The sequence below is a fragment of the Artemia franciscana genome, chromosome 11 (assembly GCF_032884065.1).
Source record: "Artemia franciscana chromosome 11, ASM3288406v1, whole genome shotgun sequence".
NCBI classification, from domain to species: domain Eukaryota; kingdom Metazoa; phylum Arthropoda; class Branchiopoda; order Anostraca; family Artemiidae; genus Artemia; species Artemia franciscana.
In genome coordinates this window covers 2,429,830-2,447,581 of record NC_088873.1, presented here as the reverse complement: position 1 = coordinate 2,447,581, position 17,752 = coordinate 2,429,830, and the positions used below count along the sequence as shown (strand labels likewise).

Here is a 17,752-nt window from a genome sequence, read left to right as displayed (position 1 = left end):
GAGTGGAGGGATCGGGATGAAACTTGGTGGGGAAAATAAACACAAGTGCTAGATACATGATTGATATAAACGGAATGGATCCGCTCTCCTTGGGATTGTTGGGGGGGGGCTATTTCTGAAAAATTAGAAAGAATGAGGTATTTTTAACTTACGAACAGGTGATCAGATCTCAATGAAATTTGATATTTAGAAGGATGTCGTGGCTCAGAGCTCTTATTTTAAACCCGACCAGATCTGGTGACATTAGGGGGGAAGTTGGGAGGGGAAAACCTAAAACTTGAAAAACACTTAGAGTGGAGGGATCGGGATGATACTTGGTGGAAAAAATAATCACGAGTCCTAGATACATGATTGACATAACCGGAACGGATCCACTCTTTTTGGGGGTAGTTGAGGGAGGGGTTAATTCTGCAAAATTAGAAAAAATGAGGTATTTTTAACTTACGAACGGGTGATCAGATCTCAATGAAATTTCGTATTTAGAAGGACCTCGTACCTCAGATCTCTTATTTTAAATCTCAACCAGATCCAGCGTCATTGGGCGGGGGACCGGAAATCTTAGAAAATACTTAAGCGGAGAGATCAGGATGAAACTGGATGGGAAGAATAAAAACCTGTCTAAGATACATGACTGACATAACCGGACCGGATCTGCTCTCTTTGGTGGAGTTGGGGGGGGGGGGGGTAAATTTGAAAATGGAGGTATTTGTAACTTACGAAAGGGTGACCAGATTTTAATGAAATTTGATATTTAGAAGGATCTTGTGTTTTAAAGCTCTAATTTAAATTCCGACCAGATCCTGTGACATTGGGGGGAGTTGGAGGGGGAAACCGGAATTCTTGGAAAATTGGGGTATTTTTATCTTACGAACAGGTGATCGGATCTTAATGAAATTTGTATTTAGAAGGAATCCATGTCTTAGGGCTCTTATTTCAAATCCCGACCAGATCTTTTTACATTGGGGGGAGTTGGAGGGGGACATCTTGGAAAACACTTGGAGTGGAGGAATCAGGATGAAGCTTGGTGGATAGAATAATCAAATGTCCTTGATACTTGATTGACGTTACTGTACTGGATTCGCTCTCTTTGGGGGGAGGGGTTCAGTGATTTGGCGAGTTTGGTGCTTCTTGACGTGCTAGGACGATGAAAATTGGTAAGCGTGTAAGGGAGCTGCACAAATTGACTTGATAAAGTCGTTTTCCCAGATTCAACCATCTGGGGGGCTAAAGGGAGAGAAAAAATTAGGTATTTATAACTTACGAATGGGTGATTGTATCTTAGTGAATTTTGATATTTAGAAGAACATCGTCACTCAGAGCCTTAGTCAACCATAATTTAAACTAAAATTTTTATTTTGTCTTTAATGCCTTAAGAGCGACCGCAAAAGAACAAGGGCAACTGGAATAAAATAAGATGTTTTTTACTCAGTATCTCAGGATTCGAAGAGCTATAAATGTTCATTAGGCTTAAATAGTATAATTGCTAATAGAAACGTTTAGAAGATCGTCAGCTAAATTTGTTATACTGATAAATTCTTTTAGCATAATACTGTAGAGCTCTTGCGCATATAACGGAGGGCTCAGGAGGGAGTATAGCTGCTGAAAAATAATTGTTTTTGCTTCAAACTTTAATGTTGTTAATTACTTTCATTTGAAAATTAACTTGCTTACTTAACTTCATTTGTTTACAGGACTATACATCTTTACCAACAAAAAACTACTACTATTTAGCGTCTTCCGAATTAGTCTTTAAACATTAATTGGCAAAATCTTAAACAGAAAAACGGTCTATTGATAAAATTAAACTTATTAAAAACCGTTGCTGATTTTCTGTAACAATAGTAATTGGGAAAGACACGATTTGAAGGGACAGGATGAGTAAATGGATCTGAAGACTACATACCTAGGGCTTCAAAATCATCTTTGCATCCTAACAGTTTTCTGTTTCAACATTAAAAATTCTTTCAATATTTCAGGAAAATCCTCTAAGTCTGATTTTACCAAACATAGGTTTTGCTTGCACGTGTTTCGTCTGAGTGTCCACATGCAGCGATTTATAAAAAAGGCTATTCCAGTGACTCATTTATTTTGCAAAAAAAACATAAAAAATACTTAAGAATCGAATTTCTATGGTTGCTAAGAGTATAATCGTTTTATTTTTGTTTGTTTTAGTGGATTATATAGTTTGTGTATGTTATGGTGCATTTTACTTTTAGTTTTTTCATCTACTGTCTTTATTAATGATTACTTTAGCTGTTAACTTTTCTTTCACCAACGCGTTTTTTTATTCCCTCAGGACATAAATAGCTGAGAAAAGACTAGTAGATGGCGTATTTCAAGCATATTTTTTTTTAAAACATTTGGTTTTACATAAATTTTATTTCGCCAAGTTTCTTTATTGTATTTCTATTGCCTGGAATTGGGTTTAGGATAGTCAATAAGTTACACCAGGTAAAAATAAAACAAATATTGTTAAAGAAAAGGCATTAGATTCTTAGATAGGGTTGAGGAGTGGGGAGAATAATGAGCACCCAACCTTATCAAGGCATTGGTGACTAGTTCTAGCATGCTAAATTATGAATAAGGATACCTACCAATTAGCACTATGCCTCATGTGGTAAATCTAATGGAAAGATGTTCATTATGTCATTACCATATATGGTGAACCAGTAGGCTAAGCTATCTAGTGCCTTGTCTTAGATTCAGTAACCTACCTCAAACATAAGAAAGACCAGTCCTTACAAGTTATGGTAAACTTATATTCCTAATAATCTAGTTGATCCCAATTTTTCATGTAAACCTAGCATTCAGTTTCAGAATAAATTTGATAGGCTGTAGCCTACTGAAAAAAAGGTTAATCTGACCTTTCCTGAAGATGACTCTGATGAAGATCTTGAGCCCAAAGTTAATCCATGAATCATTCTATGCACTAGACCAAAAACCAAGGAGATCAGCAGAAAGTCAACTCAAAATGATTACACTTAAAATGAGAGAAAGACTTAGGCTATACCACAATCTTGGAAACAAGACACAAACAATAGCAAGAAGGCATTGACAATACCAAAATATGAAATGTACCATTTCTCAATGAAATGTGTATCTAAAGAAAGGAAATCCCTTTGTCCTAAAAAGTGTTTTATCAAATACATAGTTTAGACTATTGAAATAGGATAAATTTGGATTCAACATCAACAAAGAAAGAATTACAATCACTGTCCAAATTACATCTCTAAAAGCAAAATGCTTGATATTACAAGCAACAAAATTAGGACTAATAGAAGTAAAGCCCCAGATAAAATAATAAGATAAGGGATAAATAGCCTATTAAGGTAAAAAGGACATATCAAACGATTAAGAAAGGAAATAAAAGGCTCCAAGGTTATCAGTGATGGTTAGATTTGATAGAGCAAAATTGCACAGGGCAGTCTGGTTAGCTGGTAGGACCAAATACATTCTAGAGTAGACCTACACTTACAATGCTTTAAATACCAAAAATTGAGATAATGGAAGGGTAAATGTTATTCAGTAGATCCAATTTGCATGAGATATAGACCAAAAGATTGATTTTAATGAGAATAAGTAATATTTTTGCACTAATTATGGGTAAAATCACACAAAAACATCATAACTCTACCCAGTAAAACAAGGAATTATAGCAGATATTATAGAAAAACAACAAATGGGAACTGCTAGAGTAGCAGTGATATACAGAAGTTATGCAGAGGCATTATACAAGAATAACTTTCCAGGATTTTTCCTTATTTCACCAGACAATGTGATTTAAGGTAATAACAACTCAAATAAGACTCAAGACATATGTAGTTCAAACTTTGTCAAAAAATGTAATAACTCAAGTTGCAACAGCAACAATCAAAATTTCCCAAATTTTCTTCACAAGCTACCTATCAACCAGAGAAAGTGTCAAAAGCAAAAGGGTATAATTAAGACCCTTACAGGGAAGTAGCTTGATAATGAAGGACATTTCTACATAGATAACTTCAAAGACCACACTGCCTTTTTGTGATGAAAGTAAAACAGTTCAAAATAGGGATGAAACCTTTTTATTGACAGTGAATAGATATAAAATTATTTAACTGGATATTTCAAACACATATACAGTAAAAGAATTTTATATCTATTCACTTGTCAATGAAAAGGTTTCATCCATATTTTGAACTGTTTTACTTTTGTGAAGGACATTTCAGTGATTGGTAACACTACCAATTGATGGCCATAAACAAAACAGAGTCAAAACTTTTGCATGGAATCAATGAGCATTTGTATGTAATATGTAGGGACTTTTCTTAAAATCAATTAAGAAACAGAGACTGGACATTTTCTGCCTGTAAGAAACATGGCTCAATTCAAGGTTAAACCCAAATATGAGAGACTCTGTGCCATTAGAAATGATGGATTAACTGGTAGAGGAGTAGGGCTGAAAATTGGCATTAGGAATTCTTCCATGGTAAGAGGGTTTTATTTAATTGTTTTGAATAGTTTGGGTAGAATGGAGATTATTCTGCTAGTAGCAGACATGTGTTTTAGTAATAGTAAATCATTTATCATAGTTACCATGTATAATCTACCAGGTTCTAATGAAATGAGAGAGTTCCTAAAATTGATTCAAAATAGTATAACAAATTGTAGAGATTATTTTATAGTAAATGATCTAAATGCTCACCATTCACTTTGGTGTGACTGCCTGCTGAAGAACAGTTCAGGCATCTCTCAGCAACTCTATTTTTATTTCTTAATTTATAGTAACTTGTTTTTATAAGCCCCTGAAGGACTGCAAACAAGGATAAGTTTATCAACAATATCTCAAACAACAGAAGACCTCTAATTTGGTAACACTCATATTGCTAGAAATTCCAAGGTTAAAGCAATAGAGGAGGCTACCCTGATAAGTGATAATCATTGCATAAGAGTAGATATACAGGGACAACATACAGGGAAAATAGTTGAATCCCACCAGGAATGAATTATTCAAAAATGTATTTGGGATTATTTCCTAAAAGATGCAGAAAAGATTGAAGCTAACCTAAAAATTAGCCAAATGACTAGCCTAATATACAGGACAAAACACAGCTTTCCCAAAACAAACTGTTAAAAGTTGCTGAGATACTAGTTCCAGAATTTATGCATAAATAACATTGCAAAAAAGGAAATTAGTAACAATAAGGGAAAATCCCAAGGGCAACTAAAATTGGAAACTTCCTATAAAATAGAGAAGTAGCAGTAAAATTTGGAAAGCATATTGCAAAAGAAACTATTTAAGTTAAAAGATCTGTGTCTCAGTCCTCTGCTCTTGGCCTGGACTGTATAATTTAGTTGTAACTGGTTTGCCATTGAATGATGGGGTAATGATGCTCTCTGTATTTGAAGATGGCACTACATTTTGGGCCACAGGAAGAACAGGAGAAAGAGTAGTTGGTAAGGCACAGCAAACAATTTTACCATTACAAACATGGGTATCAGAAACAGACCTGCAGTTTATTGTAGAAAAAAGTTGTACATCAATAGTAACCAGGAAAATGTAAACTATAGTACCAAAGCCATTTTTGAGGGGAAGGGTGGGGGGCTGAAGCAGCTGCACCATGGCTGGGCATTGTCCTCTTTGATTAGGCTTTTTGCTCATGTTTGAGTTGAGCAGGGGATGTTGTAGTTAGTTTTGCTCTGGGCACCACCGGCCCTTGGAACAGTTCTGTATAATACCAATATATGACTTGACAGAGGATTTCCTGTCGACCTAATTCTACTAGACATTGCCAAAGCCTTTGACAAAGTCCCCCATAGTCGTTTGCACTCCAAACTTACAGCCGTGGGCATTGATAAAAGACTAGTCGACTGGCTAATGGACTTCCGTGGTGGCAGAACGCAAAAGGTTTGGCTCTTTACCATGGACGGAGGAAAGATCTATTCAACACCTTGCCAAGTTCTGAGCAGCGTCCCTCAAGGAACTGTCCTCGGACTGACCTTATTCCTCATCTATATCAATGACCTGGTAGTTGAAACAAAAAACCACTTGACTCTTTACACTGACGACTCCAAGCTATTTGGTACCGTGGACAACATTAGCCTACAAGCCAATCTCAACCAAATTCAAGCATGGGCAGATAAATGGCTTCTGTCCTTCAACATCTCAAAGTGCGTCACTCTTCATTTCAGCCGTGGTAATCTGCAGCACCAGTACACTATGTACAACAGCAAAACGTCATCGACAGTCTTGATTCCTACTTCTAGTAGTGGTAGAGACCTGGGAGTCCTGTTGGATGACAGCTTAAAATTCCACGAGCACACCGCCCAAGCAGTTTCAAAAGCAAATGCAAATTTGGGACTCCTGAAAAGAACTGTCAGTAGTCGATCCTCCACAGTTTTTCTGAAATTATATAAAGCTCTGGTCAGGCCAATCCTAGATTTCGGAACATGTCTTGCTGGTCCTTTTTACAAGAGTGAAGTCCAGCTTGTTGAGGGTGTCCAGAGGAGAGCCACCAAATGCATCAACGGTTTATGCAGTCAGCCCTACTGCAGAAGATTACAATCTGTTAACCTCCCAACACTCGTTTTTCAGCAGGCGGATCAGAAGCTGTTCACTTTCTCTCCCCACCAAAAGCACACACGAGGACTTTCCAAAAAGCTGTTCAAATCTAGCGTTAACACCAAAGTCTGACTAGATTTTTTTCAGCCAGTGAGTGGTGAACAATTAGAACCAACTAAGCCAAGAGACAGTCACGGCAACCTCGCCCGAGGAATTCAAAAAGAGGCTCGACAAGGAATGGGAGGCCAAACCATGGAGATTCCAGTGGGAAAACCCCTCCCAGCCCTCACTACCATAACAGTCGTGGAACACAATAGAGAGTTAGCTTGGAGGATGATGCGGCTTGTCATACCCAACCATCTCACACACTCTATCCGAAGTTACTGTTGTGCGGTGGTGCCAACTCTAAATCGCTGGAGAATGGTCCTTGAACCATACCTACCATGTGATCACTGTTATCGAGTGGGCTTAAATTGCATCTCTCCAGCACTCTCTAGTCCCTATGGTTTGTTGCTTGACCTTGGCACAGCAACCAGATCTATCGCCATCATCAACTATGGAGCATCACAGTTCTTGCAACTAATTTGCTCTGAAGTGCGAATTAAGGTAATGACTATGTAACAAAAATATAAAACTCTTATTTCATCAGAATTTTAAGTCATATCAAAAAATTCTATGCAAATTTAACAAATAACTTAGATTTACATGTCTTTAAACTATATAAATTGAGATTAAGCAAAAGTATGATTATCAAAACACTTTTATTATGTCCAATTTCAATAGTAAATCTATTTCTCGGGGTTTTACTTTTATAGCACAAAAATTGTAAAATTTTATCCATGGTCATTTTGTTTTGGAGAGGGAAGGAATGGAGGTAGATATTGCAACATAGCACATTCATCCCTAATTTATGGGCCCTGGAAGTTCAATTCTGGGTTTCTTACATTGGATTGGACTGTGTCTCAGTAGACTATGCCCATGGTGGTCATTTAATGTGTTCACATATTCTGTAGTTAGTCCATGTTCAGAGTCTGTCTTTTTGAGTTCAAGTTCAAAAGTGTTAATATAGTGTCGGGAAAAACATTAAGAATTAAAAAGTGAGTTATTTTTCTGCAGCTGTATTAGGTCACTTTCCCTGTACCCTGGTAGGGCTATGAAAATAGTTTACAGAATTATTATCATTGCAGTGGCTCTTATTCCCCCCATATGTAGTACACTTGTTATATTCCCACTGGTCATAAAATCAGTGCAGAAGAGCATGTAGAACCCTTGAAACAACTCAACTACAACAATACCTTCTACCAGAAGCCAGTATTGGCACTGATTGAACTTTGCCACATATGCTGGCACCACCAGATCACTCTAGTGACATTACAGGATTCTACAAGAAGTAAGTAGTATACTGAGGAAGAGCATAAAAGACACATTGAGTGGTGTGTTCACATTCTAGCTAGCTAAATAACGCAAAAAACTGTAAAAATTTACCAGTTTTTTAAGTTAGAAAGTAGTTCTGTTGTATGAATAAGACTGTCAGGAATAGGTCCTAAACCTAAATTATTGCTTTAGTTTTTCACTTGCCAGTAATATGATAATCCTCTTCTCAGTTTTGGACTAACACAAAAATCAGGTAAGAATCAAAATATTTCCTATATCATTCAATTCCCATTCAGTGATTTGTGTTCCACCTAAATACTGTGGCTACTACAACAACATTTGCATCCAAGTTCTCAAGTAATGAAAGATAAGAACAAAAGAAAGCCCAAATAATTGAAAATACTTTTCCAGACAGCAGAAAATTTTTCTTTCTTAGAAAATAGTTGGGTCATATGAATAAAGAGTGGTAGCTAAAATTGAAAGATTAATTATGGAATAATCCAACTATGTGGGAGGTTTAGGGCTAAAGAATGGCTTATTTTTTGTCAATTCTTTCGGAACCGTTGTTCTAACATGTGAGCAATGTGGCCTAAATTCTCTTTTTGTGTAGTCCTTTGAGAATGATAGGGTTTTTTTTTACTTGCTTTTGGTTTAAATTACAAAATGTGGAAATGTCACCAGGAAATAAAATACTCGGAATTACCAGCTGACTATACATGCATTTTTGTGACACAAAGACTAAAATATGGGCAAGATTTTGAAGTAATAAAGAAATCAGATGGCAAGAAATTTGTCACTTGATTCCCATTCAATTCTCTGTATCAGTCCAGCTACAATGGTTTTCACAATTCCAATGTATCCCCATGTCCCCTCTCCTCTAATACCTTTATGCAGGCCAAGATTATTTGGCTTATTATTTATCATTTTATTTGTACATCAAACAAAAAGCAATAATGCTTGTCACTGTAGACACAAAAAAAGAAATAAGCTAATTAGCAGCACTAGCAACACTTATAGATGTTAGAAGAAGAAAGAAAAAAAACTTAGTACACAAAAATTTGTTTTGTTTTTTGCTGTGTTTTTTTCCAATTGTGGCAAGAACATTTTTACACATTGACTTGTAGATCTAACTTTACTGTTTAGCAAATAAAAGTGTATCTTTGTGTTATGGTGTATTTTAGGATTAAACAAAATGTTTCTACTTTTATAGTTTTTCTGTGGACATGTTTTTAGCCCTGGATGTTAAAAAAAAAATTGCTTCTCAGTTCTGTATTATCTGTTTAAAAAAAATCCCTATTAAGGGATGCTCTTACCCACATGAGAAACTTTCTGGTGACCAGTTGTCCTACTCAGTACTCTCTTCAGTAGCATTCTTGTTTGTGTGCAAGACAGGTTTTGATTGAGTATTCATTTGTCAAATGAGTGATGGACTGATAGGGCTTAGTATTCACTCAAGAATAACGTTTGCATAATTTTGCAATCTGTAAAACTTTTAAGCCTTGCCATGGAATTTTGGCCTGGGCAGATGTTAGTGGTCAGGGAAACTTCCCATTAATCTATTCTTATAATAAATTGTGGAATCTTGACAGCCCTATGTCCTTGATAATATGAATTCTATGAATCTCCATCAATTGAGTTCTATCAATTGGACTTGGTAATTGATTGCTCTTCACTGGCACCCACAGGTGAGGTTAAAAGGGGGTTATCCCCCATGTCTTTAGAGCACCAACATGTATAAAAAGGGTAATTTTATGTAATGTTTTGGAATATCTTGATAATTTTGAGGAAAGGAAACAAAATTGACCCCCCCCCCTAGAAAAATCCCAGCAGGCATCTTCACTGCTGCTATTTAGATTTGATAATTCTTGTGCAATTGGATTGTCCTGCATCATTCAAATTCTTGATATGTCAAAGACTTCACTAACTACAAGTTTAAATGACCTTGTGGTTTGGATTTTCAAAACTAAAATGTGTGGTTGAGAGTAAAACGTGTGTTCTGATTTTGAACTTGGTGAAGTTGTATGAATTATGACTATAACTGCTTTTTTTTAAACTATTATTTATGTTTAAACTTTTTTATTGTAGGTGAGACTGAACTATGCTAAAAGCTGTGTCTGCTGCCATTGGGATTGGTGCAAGTTTTGTTGCTGGCATTATATATGAAAAAGATTGCAGCATAGACAGGATTCCAATAAAGCCTGGCATACCTTTGTTTGGAACAGTTTCAGCTGCAGAGCCAATATCAAATTTACCTGTTCCACTAGAACCAGAGAAAAATGCACCTAGGATTTCTCAAGTTATGAGATTTGGTTTTCCTAGCCTGAGTAATATCAGAAGTTATGGTGACTTTGTTCTTTCATATGATACCAGAAACCGATCTGCTCACTGGGTTTTCGAGCACTTAACATTTGAATCTGTTGCCTATACTGCCGAAGTAGATCGATCTAAGTCAGATTTTTATGATGATCAAACAGTGCATCCATTTTTCAGGGCCTTGAATAGTGATTATAAGGGTAGTGGCTTTGATCGAGGACATTTAGCTGCTGCTGGAAATCATAAGAAATGTCAACAAGATATGAACGAAACCTTCGTCTTGTCAAATATTGCTCCTCAAGTCGGCAAAGGATTTAATCGTGATAAATGGAATGATCTTGAAAGATATATTAGAAATCAGATAAAAAACTATAAAAATATTTATGTTTGTACTGGGCCTTTGTTTTTACCCCAGAAAGAAGGTGATGGAAAGTTGTATGTCAAATATCAAGTAATTGGCACAAATCACGTGGCAGTTCCTACACATTTTTATAAAGTTTGTGTTTATGAAAATGTAAAAAACGAATTAGAGTTGGAAGCCTTTGTTATGCCTAATCAACCAATTAGTGATAAAATTCCAGTTGAAAATTTTCGAGTACCTCCAGAGACTGTAGAGAGGGCCTCTGGGCTGTTATTTTTTGATAGGCTGTCAAGATCTAAACTCAAAAAGATAAATGGCAAAAAAATATAAGACTTGTACTGTCTTCTAATTGTTCTTTCTAAATTGTACTGGCATAGCTCAATTAAGGTTCTTATATGACTTTAGGCTATATTTTTTTTTCTAATTTGGTCTTTAAAGTTTATTTGAAGACTTTTTACAATGTTTTTTTATTCATTCTACTACTATCTTATCTTATTTAAAATCTTGAATGTAGTTAATTTATGCAGAATTTGTCAGTATTTTTTTCTCATTTTTTACCCAAAATAAAATTACGGCAAAAAAAAATAATTTTTTCCATAAAAATAGCTGCAGAACTGCCTAAACATAAAGGAAAATACTTAAATATAGAAAAAAAACTAGCTATTTATTGACAACATATGACAGTAGATTGCTATTTTACCATTGTACCGACATGTCATATATCCATAAAATAATTAGACCAGTTCCTAATTTCAAATATCATCAATTAATGAATAAAATCCAATGATACACTGGGTCTCACCTAATGATATTCCAACCAAAGATCTTACATCATTAAGCACCTTATATCGCCAAATGGTGCACCATATAGCACCAAAAACCTTATATCAGTATATAGCAAGGGAAGAATGCATTTTTTTTTTTAGGTAACCTGGTATTTTTTTCTCCAACTTTTAGTTAAAATGTGAATATAAGGAATGATGTTTTGACATAACGTCTTTAGACATAGTGGATAATAATGACGTTTTCTGACATGACAGTTTTTGACATGATGCAAAGATGCTTTGATGTAACTTTAAACAGTAGCCTGTAACTAGCTGTCTATACTTTCCCAAGGTCTTTATTTCAATCCTTTCAGTCACAAGTTTTATATTACTTTCAATTCTATTTATTTTACTGCGTTTTGTTTAATTGATTTCAAATAACTAATTTTAATGAACTGCTTTTTTATGAAAAAAAGTACTAGAAGGAATGATCCTGATTTTGAGTTCCCTTCTGAATATGAAATGTCATAGATAGTGGGCTAGAGGTGGCCTTGCATTGGACAATTACCCTTGTTATTTGCTGTTAAGGGTTTTAAAAGTATAAAAAAAGCTACAAGTCGACAGTCTATATAATCTGGTCTGTAATCTATAGTCTATACTATCATCCTAATTCCAATTGTTTATTTTAAAAATTTTAAAATTATGGTTTTGATTATTTTACAGTGCGCAATAATCTTTTTTTTATCATGTTGACGTAGCTTACTTAATTGCTAACATTTTATTTTTTGGTGTATTTTTCCAAATAAGCCTATTAATTGGATACCAATACCAGTGAAAAAAACCCTGTATATTTTTCAATTCTTGTTTTAATTTTTATCTATTTTGAGTCTTAAGTTGGCTTTCCTCTACCAAAAGCTAACATCTGTGTTTTTTAAATCTATGAGAAAATCATAAAGTTAGTGATTTTGTTTACTTTTGGAATTGGATAAATAGATTAAGGGGCAGAATTTCGTCTGTTGGTCTTCTAACTACCATTTTTTCTGGCCTTAGTTATTCCATTTTCTGCTTGAAATGGATGCTGGATTTTGTAATTCTAGTATACCTGTATTAACTTTTGGCTTCAAAAAACTCTGAAATCTGTTTTCTAGGTACATTAGCCTAACGAAAGCTAATTTTGAAAGTTTGACAGGTTTATTTTGAAAGTTAGAAAGAGTTGCTGTTCTCTGGGGTTTGACGTGTTCAACCAATAGTTCATATGTGTTCATATCAATTGTTTTTTTTGTGTCTTATGCACACTATACTAAACACTAGCTTGTTTAGGTGTCAGTTCAGACAATGTATACTAAGTCTAAAATAAAAATATTTAGGGAGTGAAACCAAAAACAAAACAAAAAATTGAAAGAGTTTTGTTGAAAGTTTCCTTTTCCCTGTAAGCGGAAAGATAGACACTATAATGGTTTTTAAACTAATCTTTTCTTAGAAATATGTTGAGAACTATGATTCCATTAATTTATTAAAGCGTTTTCTTAAGGGTTTTGCTAAACTTTATGTTTGGAATCAAGTGTCAGGCCAATACTTAAAAACTGGATGATCAGCTTCTATTATATTTTTTGCTTTGTAAGAACGTTCTTACCACATCTTTAGTTTGGAAATGTATTTTGATAATTTCAATGCTGCCATTTCTTTTTCTGTCGTTTTGATTTTTTTTTCCTCTTTGAATCAAATATGATGCCAATTTTCTCTAATTTCTAGACCAATTTGTGTTCTTTGTATCTTTTAGTCTTTTAATGCTCTTCTTCGAAATTATTGTATTGACCCAGGCTTATAAATGTTATCATTATGTCTTTGCCTTAAAAACATGTCTTGAACCCTCTACAGTCTTTTGTAGTCTTCATGCTTATTATATACTAAATTACATGCATTTTTAAATAATATGAAATGGTTCATACTGGCTTTGGCTAAGGCCCTATCTTGAATATCGCCTAATGATCCTCTACTATCTAAGAACATTTGAAGAGACCAGGCCTTCTGGTGGCCTGAACTCTCGTTTTGCACCTTAAAAGGTGCAAAACGCCTTTTAAGAATCTACCCCAATTCTGTGCTAGAGACATTCTTGAGTTTGAAAATATTCCCCAAAAAGGTGCATACATACATACGACTTAGAATAGTATTTTACTATGCAATATATACTATATATTCAACATTCTATAATATATATATGTATATATATATATATATATATATATATATATATATATATATATATACATATATATATATATGAAATTTTTTTTTGCTTCAAATAAAAAAAAATATATTAACCAAATCTATTTTAAATTTTCCAAGTATCTGCTGCATCTGCCTCCTCGGACCAGTAATTTTTCTCTGGTAAAAAAAATTAAATTGATTCTGTAAACATCCAACAGTTCGGGTAACGAACTGTAGTAAGGAGCGAGCCGACTCAATAGTAACCGAAACTCTAAAAAAACGGAATTTTGATACCAACAGTTACATCAAAAGAATCGCATTTTAATACTTATTTTGAATATATAAGTTTCATCAAGTTTAGTCTTGCCCATCAAAGTTACGAGCCTAAGAAATTTTGCCTTATTTAGAAAATAGGTGGAAAACCTCCTGAAAGTCATAGAATCTTAACAAAAATCCCACCATCAGGTTCAGTGTATCAGAGAACCCTACTGTAGAAGTTTCAAGCTCCTATCTATAAAAATGTGGAATTTTGTATTTTTTGCTTTGGATGCGTGTTTATTTGTTTGTTTGTTTATTTATTTTGTTTGTTTTTTGTTCCCCAGGGGTGATCGTATCGACCCAATGGTCCTAGAACGTCGTAAGATCGCTCATTCTAATGGAAATTAAAAGTTCTTGTGCCCTTTTAAAGTGACCAAAAAAATTGGAGGGTACCTAGGCCCCCTCCTAACTTCGTTTTTATTGTTTTTGAAAGTAGAATTGTGACAAAGAGTCAAACTTTAGCGTAAAGAGCGATGCGTTGAAGAGGGGACAATCCTTTTCATATACGGAACGATTTCTGTTTGTTTTAAGTTTTAATGTTGCTCCTTACTTGCAGTTAAAAAAAACTTTTTTGTTTATTTAATTATTGATAAGAGTAGAAGATTTCAAATCCTCCGCTAGAAAAGTCAACCACCAGTGGTCTTCCCTATTCGTATAGTATGTAGTTATGTTTGTGTTTGTTGATTGTAATCTGTCTTTCGTTGATTGTTTATTTTCTCCTTTTTTTTCTTACTCTTTTACTAGGGCTACAAAACCTCTTTTGTTTTGTTGACAGGTCAGAAATAAAATGGAATTGAATATATTCTGTATAGTTTTGGTGCTATTGTATATCTTATTATGATGCTGAATATGACAGCTTCAAAATGGTACTGTGGAAGGGGTGAAAATCTTTTCTAAAAGGAATGTTCATATATAGGACATAGAAGAGCATTTTACTTGCCTTCAGTGAATAGATGAGCTCCCTTTAAGTTTGTTAAAGACTTCCAAGGACGGGTGGTCGGACAACAACGCTGGTTCTGGCCTAGAGAAAGTTCTCTTGTCAAGGAAACCTTTTTGGTTGTGCCCCTTTGCATTGCTTTAAAGTAGTTTAAAGTTTTGTAGCTTAAAGATTCTTTTTTCTAATGCGTGAGAACTCAGTCCCGGCTCAAAGGCAATGATCAAGAATTTTTCCTATTTAGTTTGGTCTGTCGCCACAACAAAAACGTTTTGTTTGAAACAAAGACGTTCTCTCTTTTCGCTCAAAGGCAATGATCAAGAATTTCTTCCATTTAGTGCGGTCTGTGGCCACAACAAAAATGTTTTGTTTGAAACAAAAATGTTTTCTCTTTTAGCATGGAAATAGTCTCAGCAGTCGCTTTAAAATTTTTGAATGCGACGATATTCTATTAAAAGCTTATATTATTTTCGTCTCTTTAGGTAAAAGAAATGGTTTGTAAGTGTTACCACGTACTCCTTGTTTCTCTTCATTAGTGAGTAAGGGCTGTTTAAGGAGTGACTTAAAATTGATTGCAAGATACTGCAAAAGGCAAATAATAATGCATAGATAATGTTTAAATATTTTATTTCAAATCTATTAATATTTTTGAACTTATAAAGAGTGAATAAGTATGTATGCAGTGTGTATTTGTGAATTACTCATAGATCGTAGTATTATAGGCTAAAAATGAAGGTGAGAAAAAACCGATTTAAATGTTACTATTTAGCCTTTAAGTTTTTGTACTGCCAAAAATGTTTTTTCCCCAAACTAGGAAGTATAATAGTTTCTTTAAAAATATCTTAAGCTAGCCTTTCTTCAAATACTATGTGAAATCAAATTCTGATTAAACAACGACTTGTGCTTTTGTCAATTAAATAATTTTTGTGTAATGTTTTTTTCTATACAACCTCTTGTATTTGTTTTTGTTTGTAATTTATTTTTGTAGTAACAGTTGTTTTAATCATGGAAATAAATATTTCAAATAGACTTTGATATTGACGAGTTTGTAATATTAGTTTTAAGCCGCAATGTACACCTTGCTTTGGTGTAGCTATCCTTTCTTGAAACTAGAGACTCGTCGCCTTCTTGTTTGTATCTCAATTTATTGAACTAGCGATTATAACAGTGAATCCTGGTTTAACAATAAAAACTATTTTCATATGTTGGCCAGTTGTTATATGATGTTTTGTCTGTATAACATGAAACATTTCGTTATTATTTGTAATGTTTCAAATCATGGAAATAGTTCTTGCTACTTAGATTTGATATTGACAGATTTGTAATATTTAAACCACCTTAACGTATCTTTTTTGGTATAAAAATGCTTTTTCAAAAATTAAAATTACAGAGAAAAAAATTCGATTTTTTCCTAAAAAATAGCCGTGCAACTGCCTAAATATAAAGGAAAACACTTCAATATAGAAAAAACCTAGCTATTTATAGACAACATATAATAGTAAACTGCTATTTTACCATTGCTCAGACTTGGGGTATATTATTGGGAGCTTTTCAAAATAACAGGCTTGTCCCCTTTATGTTTCCTTTGACTTGTATCTCAATCACTTTAACTAGCTTCATAGTTCAGTGTTACCATCCCCATTCCCTACTTATATTTGTAACCCACTTCAAATATGGAAAACAAAAGAGAAATGAAATGAAATTTTAAGACCACGGTCGTATTCAGAGACAAAAAGCTATGCACTTTTACTGACTGGTGTTCACTGGTATTTTTACCACCGTGTTTCTATTAGTATGACTGTGAAAAGTGAAAGTTTGTTTAATAGCACCAAATAAGTGCGATAAGTTTACATATTTAAGTTTTTGAAGTAACCTCAGTGGTAGAATTTAAGAATATTTCCAATAATAAAAAAATCGGGTCATGAGTAGTATTGTGATTTAAATGGTCGTTTTGTGACAGGCAAGTTCAGTGCTGCATTTTTGTCAATAGAGATTTAACCTAATTTTTGTCAAATAAAAAGATGAATATTTTGCAGAAACTATAATTTACTGTAATAATTTTCAAGAAATACTCACATAATCTTGGATGATTTTATTTTTATTAGAAGTATATTACAGCTTTTTGTTATAAAATGTTTTTTTTAAATAACATTGGTCTCCAATAGCCTAAGCAGGTATATCACATTGGTTCACATGAGTTCTGTATATATCCAAACTTGCTTCTGATTGGTGGATTATTTGTAGCTGATCGATGATAAACCTTTTTTTGTAGTATGATGTAGCATTAAGAAATAACTGACTAAATTAGTGGAAAGATGGTTATGAAGGAAGTATTTCTCCTTTGAAGGGATGAAAACCTGACTGAAAGGAAGATCCATTTTTGTTTTGTCATCACATATGTTTTTGCTCTTTTTTTCTTATTTTTCAAAAAGGGAAATTTTTTGATGGAAGTAAGCAGTGAGGTCGAAACTTAAAACGAAAAAGTCTATTGCTTCATTATATTTGTAATATATATCTAAAACCAGCTCAAACAAACCAAATAATGATTTTCTCCTGGATTTATTGAATTTTAGAAATCTAGTGCTTTACTGAAAACACCAAACAAATATTTGGTTTCCTAAAGTAGAAGCATATAGTGCTTTAGAAGTCTTTTGAAGGACTTTCTTAATGATGCGGATTCGCTTAATTTGGTACGTATTGTAGATTATATTTTGATTAACAAAACTGCAGTAGATGTATCTGGATTGTCTTTAAATCATAGATTAACCTCGCAACTTATATCATGGCTTGAAACTCTCTGTGCTATGGTATAAATACCAGGAAATCTGGATTGTATATTATCGTCTATTAATTTCCCCCTTTCAAATAATACTAGATTGCATTTTCACTGTAAAAAAATTATGTTATTGTTTATTGATAATACGGCAGATGAAACCAATAAA

The 17,752-nt window shown here is 33.9% G+C and overlaps 2 protein-coding genes across 2 annotated transcripts; both read left to right on the top strand.

The window, feature by feature from the left end:
- Window positions 1-2,204: 2,204 nt before the first annotated feature.
- LOC136032681 (endonuclease G, mitochondrial-like) lies at window positions 2,205-16,849 on the top strand. The gene is made up of 2 exons (XM_065712977.1): window positions 2,205-2,451; window positions 9,998-16,849. Exon 2 carries the CDS (start codon window positions 10,011-10,013, stop codon window positions 10,914-10,916), a length of 906 nt encoding a protein of 301 aa, XP_065569049.1. The 5' UTR covers window positions 2,205-2,451; window positions 9,998-10,010; the 3' UTR covers window positions 10,917-16,849.
- LOC136033328 (uncharacterized) lies at window positions 4,355-6,670 on the top strand. Its single transcript, XM_065714121.1, has 2 exons — window positions 4,355-4,421; window positions 5,763-6,670. Exons 1-2 carry the CDS (start codon window positions 4,355-4,357, stop codon window positions 6,668-6,670), a joined length of 975 nt encoding a protein of 324 aa, XP_065570193.1.
- Window positions 16,850-17,752: the final 903 nt, after the last annotated feature.